General features: G+C 38.5%; 1 protein-coding gene across 2 annotated transcripts in view; it reads left to right on the forward strand.

Annotated features, from left to right (window-relative positions):
• The window catches only part of Ccdc141 (coiled-coil domain containing 141), a 236,979-nt gene that overhangs the window by 56,686 nt on the left and 171,530 nt on the right, over positions 1-8,763 (forward strand). For both annotated transcript variants that reach the window (XM_004634708.2, XM_023719134.1), the window contains exons 3-4: positions 2,446-2,637; positions 6,008-6,116. In XM_004634708.2, the coding sequence (XP_004634765.1) occupies positions 2,446-2,637; positions 6,008-6,116 (301 nt within the window). The remainder of the gene's footprint in view (positions 1-2,445; positions 2,638-6,007; positions 6,117-8,763) is intronic.

Below are 8,763 nucleotides of genomic sequence, written 5' to 3' on the forward strand. Positions count from 1 at the left end.
GCAATGGCTGCTGGGAGAACTGCGAGGCTAGGTAGCAACAGAAGTTGTAGTGTTCCGTCCCTCCCTGCTCAGCAGCAGGGCCTCGGGCCTTCTGGTTATCCACACCTGGGAAGAAGGTAACAACACAGGCTCTCCCGCCCCACTCTCAGCAGCAGTGCTTGCCTGGGAGTGAGGAGATGAGGGCCACAGCTGGACACTGGCAGGCTTTTGCCCCAGGCTCCCTTTTGCTGCTCATGGCCAGGAACAGGTGATAGCTGGGGCTTTGTCCCTGTCACTCCCTCATCTGGAGGGCCCCTGGACAAGAGCTACAGTGGAGCTAGCCAACACTGGGCAGAGTTTCTTCCTGTTATTATCTGGTTCATTTTGAGCACTTTTTTGACCATAAGATAAGGTCATGGTTTCCTTTTGAAAGTTCTTTTTCATTTCTCTCTCTCTCTCTTTTTTTTGGTACTTGGTATTGAACTCAGGACCTTACACTTGCCAGGCAGACTCTTATGCCACTGAGCTATATCCCTTTATGTGCCTGATATGCAGTGTTATATGAGCATTAAAGAATTAGATATTCATTCCATCTATCTTAATCTCTCTGTGTGGTTGTCTTTCCCAATCAACACTTTTTATTTTTAAAGTTATTTTTCTATAATTTAAACTTTAATGTTGTATAATTACAACAAATACAAATGTTGTATAATTTAAACTTTAAGTACTTTAATGTTGCTCTTTAAGTACACATTTTCTAAAGATAGATGTTTTATCTTAGTACAAAATTAGCTGTATTCTTTCAAATTTTAAATGTGGTAGCTTCCGCCCCCTAGTTTGTAATTATAGTGTTTATTCTCCATCTTCCACTCAGCTAAATCCCCAGCCCCTTCTCCATTTGATCTAAGGATTACTATTTTTCACATTTGTAAATGTCATAAATGATTCATAGTCTCTGGGACTTTCCCATTTATTTCTACTTTTATTGTATTGTAGTCTAACTGCTTATATCTATGTGTAATATTTCATTGCTCTAAGTATAAATGTTAGTGATTGCTTATCTTTACTGTGCATTGTACTATTCATCATGATAAAGTGGCATTAAAAATCTTCAGTGATTTTTTTTTTAAATTTCTAATTTAGCTGACCTTAGTATCAGTAATCCTGCCTCCCTTTTGTTGGTCTCTGCTTGGTATGTGTCATCTTTATTTCAAAAGTTATTTCTTCTCAGTGATAGGTTCTGGCCCTAGTATAAATCCTGAATTGTTATGGTGGTCATCTAACATGGCTGAAGCCATTAAAACAACAGCTTATCTTCCCAGAGACCACCTCCCTCCTTCTTCTCCAACTCATCCCAGGTTATAATTTCTTTTCACCTTTCCCGCCACCACAGGGAAGACTTCAGTCAGCTCCTCAGAGATTTCTAAACATCCCCTCAAACTCCACCCCTACCAAACGTCCATAAAAGCCTCAACTTTCTTGTCTCAGGGCGGAGGATCTATCTGCCCATCTGCCCTTGATCCTCTCCATGTCTGTGGAGTTAATGAAAGCTTCTTTTCTCTTTACTGTCTCTTTACTGCTGAAAAACCTATCACTTAGTTCAGGAATGACTGAAGTAAAATATAACTTGTCACTTTTTAAAAGCCAAGTCTGGCAACCTTTTTAGTAGAAAAAGTAAATTCATTCCCTTTTTTGTGTGTGCTGGCTGTTATTTAATGTAGTCACAGCGCTTCATTTTGTTTTGTATGTGTCTTGATGCTATTATTTCTTACATTTTCTTTATTTTGCTCCATCACATTTTTTGTCACTTTTTCTGCTGACAATTTAAGTTTATTCATAGAAATTTTAGTCTGTTACATTTTAGAACTTGTGCCTTTATTTTGTTGCTACTGTAAATGGTTAACTAGACTCTATGGGGATTCTGCCTAGTCTTGAATGTCACAGTTATGTAAGCATGTAATCACCTTCGTCTTCCATGGTCTAGTCAAATAATCTGGAATGTCATTGCTGGGACTATAATTTTTATGATATGAATATTATCTCTTAAGAATTTCTTCTTAGTAGTTACATTGAGATTCCTAAGCATATGAACAAGTCCTGAAAGTGACACAGAATAAACAGTAAGTTTTATTTGGCTTGTTTTTTTCCTACTCATTCTTCCAGATATATACCAGTCAGTTTTGCCTAGTTTGGTGGTAGTTGAGATCACCACAATACTCTGTGTATCAGGGAAGGTAGATGTGTCTGTGTTAAGCCTTTACAGTACTTCGATGTGAATGCCTTTGTGTTGGCCATGCTCCTGGGTCCACACAATCATCTTTCTCCTGCTACGCCGATGCTTGTTTACAGATTCTCTCCTAGACCTTCCTAGCCTATGGATAGCCAAGTGTGCAAGTGTTTCCAATGTGACCCGCACTCTTACAGTGGGTGGCTTTCTGCCTTATGTCTTTTGTCTTTTTGGCTCAGGCTTTGGAAGACCGGGTCTGGGAGCTCCTGCAGGAAGCGGACAGGACTGCTGAAGAGCATAAGGATCAGAGTCAGGTCTACGATGCCATGGCCCACACGCTGGGGGAGGCGTGGACAGCGCTGGTCTCCATGCTTGAGAGAAGAAGGGAGCTCCTCAGCTTGACCTCGGAATTTTTTGAAAATGCCTTGGAGGTTCGTATTTTTTAAATTTTTCTTTTTCTCAAAGCAAATAAAGAGTATTCCAGAAAATATTTCATTTCTGTGAGTAAATATTGTAATCAACTTTTTTAAAGTGATAGAACAGCTGTCAAAAAAAAAAAAACCACCCTGTTAAAATTCTATATGTAAGTCTTCAAACAAAAAGTAAGGAGAGTTGGTTAAATTAAGTAAAAGCTGGGCCTCTTACGAATCACTTTGATTTATTTCCCTCCTTAGAACACAGAAATACAACTACTAATCAGTTATTTGGTTATAGGGTCATTAGGAAACTCTGGTGTAGAGCACTCTTACATTTACATATTATCCTCTAAAAGTTGGAGGATAATATTTCTTTTGCTGATAATAAGGTAGCAACAGCAGAATAATGTTTGGCCTATAAATGTGTCATTATATTGTGTATTTTTTAAAGTTATGCGTAGTTAACTTTCCATAGTTTAAGCCCATTAAAACATAAGGGAAGGAAAAAGTTCTGGATATAAGAAGGCAATTTTGGCTATCATTTGTCTTCTATTCTGCAACTTCTGTGAAGCTTCAGGATCAAAACTGGGAGACTCAAAGACCATTAACAAAAGTGGTGTTAAATTCTGTACAAGTCAGTTATTGGAAATTTCACTTCTGCCTTCCCTGTCAAGCGGCGGCACATTTATTCTGATGGGAGAACCCTGCTTCATTATGATAAAGCGCTAGCTTTGAAAACTATGACTTTTTAAATGTAAAATTCAGGACTTAAAGCCAAAACAATGAAGGAAAGAAGATTAGAACTAGAACATGAAAATCGAGGCCAATGATCTCATGCATCATGAATTTATTGAAAAGCAAAAACGAAAAGCAAAAACTTATCGTAGCTTCAGAGTTTTGTCCTTCACAACTTGCACTCTTTAAGTCCAGCTCCCAGCTCCTTTTACAGGACACCTTGGGAAAAGTCCGGTGCCAACGCTCCTCCCGTGCAAAGAAATAAAGCGCCTGCGACATACTTAGAGCAGCCACGTTATAGACAGAACAAGGTCACTGCACCTTAGCAAGAGAAGCAACTCATCAACCGCCTTTTAAAGCCAGCTGTTCTGAGTGCAGGAAGCTGTCTTTTTCCTGACACCAGGCTCAGTATTTGTTTCTCTCCATGTTTTAATGTTGATGCTAGTTGATTTTCTCCATAATGCGGAAATTATTTGCAGAGATCACCAAGGAGTGAAAAGAAATGCTCAGCCAAGCCACTTAATCTCGAGTAGTCTCGAGCTCTTAATCTGCACACAGGGGTGAACTTTTGTTTGATCCGGTGAAATGACAAAATGTTCCCGTGTTATCCTGTTTCCAATTCTGTGGCCCACGTGAGCAAGCAGAAAGCAAATGACTACATAATCTTCAGGCCCCTTTTCTATGGTGCAGCAGTTTTTATTAGTGACAAAAATGAAGAGGGTGGAATGAATGATAAACACTTTAAAATATTCCCCTGTTGCCATTTCTACTCTGGACAAGCTGTGAAGGAAAAACATTGTATATTGTAAGTGGGAACATAAGACAAAAGTCAACAAAATATCAGGGAAACTTTTTCAAGTATTGTTTTTTTTTTTTTTAACTTTGACTAAGAATTTGAAATATAGCTGTAAACTATACAGTGACTCCAAAACATTTTGTAATGTACCAGGGAAAACAAGCCCCCTGGGGGGAGTATTTTGGTTTGTTTTATTTTATTTTATTTAGTTTAAGGTGTGTGTGGTTTTTTTGTCTTTGAAGACTATCTATAATATCAGTTATTAAAAATCGAATGAATAAGCAGGTGGCAGATGTGCGAATATGATCCTTATTGAAATATATATATGAGAGTTCTTTAGAAATATAAAACAAATGATTGTACAGTTGAAGATTGATAGAAGAAAATTCTGGTGCACAACTTGAACCACCGGGGAGGTATTTTCTTCTGGAACCCTGAGTTACAGTTCAGGAATCCTACACGCACACAACGTCAGGTGCACCTTGGGTCATCTTAACAGAACCACAGAGGTGTCTCTGCCTTCCAAAAGGGGTCAGGCACTTCAGTCTCCTTCCCCATTCCTGCCCTTTATCACTGGATTTTATGCAGCTGTTGAAGTAATCAAAATACACTACCTATTGAAATACCATATTAACAATCTACAAATTAAAAAATAATAGTGTAGAGGAATTTAAAGAAGAGGAGAAGCACAATGGTGGGCTTCTCTGTCTTTTTTCTTCTTTTCCTAACCTGACCCAGAAGCTACTGCATTAGTTAGCATGACTGTCATAAAAATCTCCGCTGCATTTTAAGCGCTAAAGCAAACCGGCTATTTGTCTGCCACTGTGGTGAGAGCTGTAATAACATATCCAAGTACGTATGCTTCTCCTAAAATTTGTCTCTCAAATTACCTCCCTGAGATTCTTAGCTTCACTTCAAGCATCCCTTCCTCTCCCAAATACTTAATGGAGAATAATAAGAAAGTACCATCGTGTTGCTCACATCTAGGGTGTTAAATTACTGTACATTCTGTTTAGAAATGGAAGAAGACATTTTCTACCTTTTATTCTTGCTCCAGCTAATCTCATTTGTATTTACATAAATAATATATATATATGTCGACAAAAATGCAAATAAAATTACAATAATATCTTAAAAGCCAAACATTTACCTCACTTCATCTGTCCCTAATCCCATTCCTTCTTATAAAGGCAAATTTGGTGTGCATGTTTATAGACCATTTTCTATATAAAATATATGTATATATTTGCTTTGCATTAATAATAGGATTAAACTATATATTAGCCTGAAATTGTGCATTTTTACTTCTAAGTTTAATGAGAGGGGAAAATAACTATCTGAACCTCTAAGTGAATTAAGTCAAATTTACTTGTCATTTTACTTGAATCCAACCTTTTGTCGGTTTCTTAGCAAACTTTCTGCTTATTCTTTGAGAAACTGCCTTAAGAGTATGGAAAGCAGAAGGATTTATTACACAGAATACAGTAATTTTGGTTGCAAAATTTAATAGACATTTGAACAGTAAACAAGTCAATTTATTTCAGCATACATGATATATTTCTAGGAATTAAAGAAATCCAAAGAACCATGAAATATTGTCAATTAATTATACCCAAAGAGACGCAAATACCCTAAACCAGCACACACACACACACACACACACACACACAACACACTGCACTCACATATGCACACACATGTGTGTGTGTGCACAAACACACACATACACACACATATAAACACAGAGAATCAGATAGGTTGTCGGTTCATGAAAAACACTTAAAAGAAGTAACCAGAAGCAGCACTTTGGTCATTCTTGCATTCATACACCTTTCCCCTGTGTTTGTATTGTAGTTTGCTACTAAAATAGATCAAGCTGAAGATTTCCTCCAGAATCCTCATGAGTTTGAGAGTGCCGAGGCCTTAAAATCACTTCTTCAGCTTCATGAACATCATACCAAAGGCAAGAAATATATTTGTTCTTCACCTAAGTTTAGAAGCTTTAAAAGATGGTACTGTGAGGATGCTTGTATGTAACAGTGTGTGTTTAATTTATTCCTTATGCGCACATCAACTTGTTTCAACAAATGATAAGCAGAACTGTATTTTTGTTCAGCTTGTGAAAGAAGGCACTGGCTGTGCGTGATGTTAGGGGATGTAGGAGAAGGAAGATTCGTTGTCTGGTCTGCCAGGTTTGGATTCCTGAGGACGGCATCTATGTAACCTTTGCTCAGCTGTTATTATTATTATTATTATTATTATTATTATTATTATTATTATGTTATTATTGAAAGATACCTGGGATGAGTTCATGTTCTCTAAAACCAAAGAATGAATTTTATTTTATTTTTTTAAATTTATTTATTTATTTTATTTATGTGTGTGTGTGTGTGTGTGTGTGTATGTTTGTGTGGCCAGCTCAGCCTGCCTGGGGGCGGGGCTGGCTGGCATGTGGTGCTGGGGGATTGAACCGTGGTCCCTGTGCTTTGCTAAGCTTGTTCTAAGTAGGTGCTTTAGACCACTGAGCCATCTCACCAGCCCAAGAATGAATTTTAGAAACAATGGAAGTTAAGAGCAGAATATATTTATTAAGGGAAAGAAAGCTTCTGTCTGAGAGAAGGACAGAAGGGGATCCATGTGAGTTGCTTCCTTGCTCTTCCTTGCTCTTCCTTGGCCCCGCATAGGTCCTCAGGAGATGCTCTGTTGAATTCAGGGAATGTTCCTTCCAAGGGTCAGTGAATGAAGGTGAACTTTACATAGTAGCTGAGACTAAGGCACGCTCTCTCACTACTACAGAGAGAGAGAGAGAGAGAGAGAGAGAGAGAGAGAGAGAGAGAGAGTGAGTTTTTTTAGATAAAAGTTTCATAGAGATTCCTAACTTCCTTTGAACACCTATAAAGAACTATAAAGATAATTTAGTTGCAAACAAAAATTTGTATACCACTAGGACCAGCCAGGATTGCAAAAGCAAGGTATTTGTAGAAAGATAGCTGTTTACCTTCATCTTTGTCTATAGAAGTAGGGTAGATAAGTAGGTAGGAGAAGTCAGTTTTTTCTTCCTAATATGTCTTTAGTTAGAACTGACCATGAGTGAAATGACTTCCTTGATTTATTTGTCCCAGTTCTAACTTGACTTCTAACCCCACAACCCTGTGCACACTAGGCAGGAATGAAAGGTGATTTTTAAGGTATATTATATTTATAGAACTCTCCAAAGGACCCTGGATAGTAGATCACTATGGTTAATTACTTAATACAAAGGCAAAGATTAAGGGTTCAGTCTTGCCTGTACACATTTTATGAGAGCCTACCAGATACACTTACTGCATTGTAACCTGTGGGCTCTGTAGGGCTTCTTGGTGATGAAGATTGTTCACATGCTTAAGGATTTTGCCGCAAAGTAATGGCGCCCCATTTTCACAGAGCGGTAGCTGTCTAGCTGGGTTCCACCGGAGTGGGCAGAGTCACATGAAGTTCATGCCAGGGGGTGAGAAGGTGAACGGTTTCTAGGTTAACTGCAGTGGGTTCTGGGGTCTCAGTTCAGTCTTCATCCACCAACATAGATATCACACAGCAATTCTGCCTCTAGAAACCTGACAGTGATGGAGGCTTCTGTGGAAGAGGTTTGTTACTAAGGCGATACAATGCAGGATTTTTCCAGAAGGACTGGAGTTTAGGGAAGTGGGTACTGTTCCACACATATTTGGAGATGGAGCTAGAAAGGTAAAAAGGTGTAAATATCATCCTGTTGGCATGACTGCTGGGTCTGGAGAAATGCCAGGGTGTGTGGTGCATTCTGTTTTTGTTTACAGGCCTTGACACTTGTCAGTTACACTGTGCACAGTGGAACTGACATCCTGCTTCTCAGGTGTCTTTAAGAGTCAACTTGGCCTCCTCCTAGTTTGGGAGTGGATAAAAATGCTAGCCAAGGCAGGAATGACTGTGAATGCTGTTACTCTCAGGCCTTTGAGAGGCATAGGCAGGAGCATCACAAGTTTGAGTACAGCTTAGGAAATTCAGCCATTCAGCAAGACACAAAGGCTAGAGATGTAGCTTAGTGCAACAACCCTTGATATAAGAATGCTGGCCAAACAAACATTTACTTGAAAGAAGGTATGGCAGCAATTGGTATGTCATGACAAGCAGTACATATATAGAAGGTTAGAATGACAGGTATTCCAAGCATGACCCTACAATTACACATTGCTAACTTCAGTGCAGTTGCTTAGTTCACAGGTATTAGCGTATATAGTTAGTCAGGGTGAGAATCCTACCAATTAACTGCTAGTTTCAAAAACATGCTGAAGATTCTCAGGATCATTGTCTTACCCATCTTGTGCATATAAATGTATGGCTTTGCCCTTGTCATGTTTCCTAGCTTTTCTCCTTGCCCTCTCTTCATTGTCTAATCCTCAAATTCTCATTTTCTTTTTAATTGTGTTATATCTTTCTATTTTTATTTCTTCTTCTGAGTTCTTATACTAGGGAGACTATACAATATTTACACATGTGGGTCTGGTTTATTTCACTTATGAGTATATCTTCAAGTGGCATCCACTTGAATATAAAGGCTTCGAGTTTATCATTTTTTGTAGCTGATTAATACTCTA

The sequence above is a fragment of the Octodon degus genome, unplaced genomic scaffold, assembly GCF_000260255.1.
Source record: "Octodon degus isolate 3935 unplaced genomic scaffold, OctDeg1.0 scaffold00065, whole genome shotgun sequence".
Lineage (NCBI taxonomy): Eukaryota > Metazoa > Chordata > Mammalia > Rodentia > Octodontidae > Octodon > Octodon degus.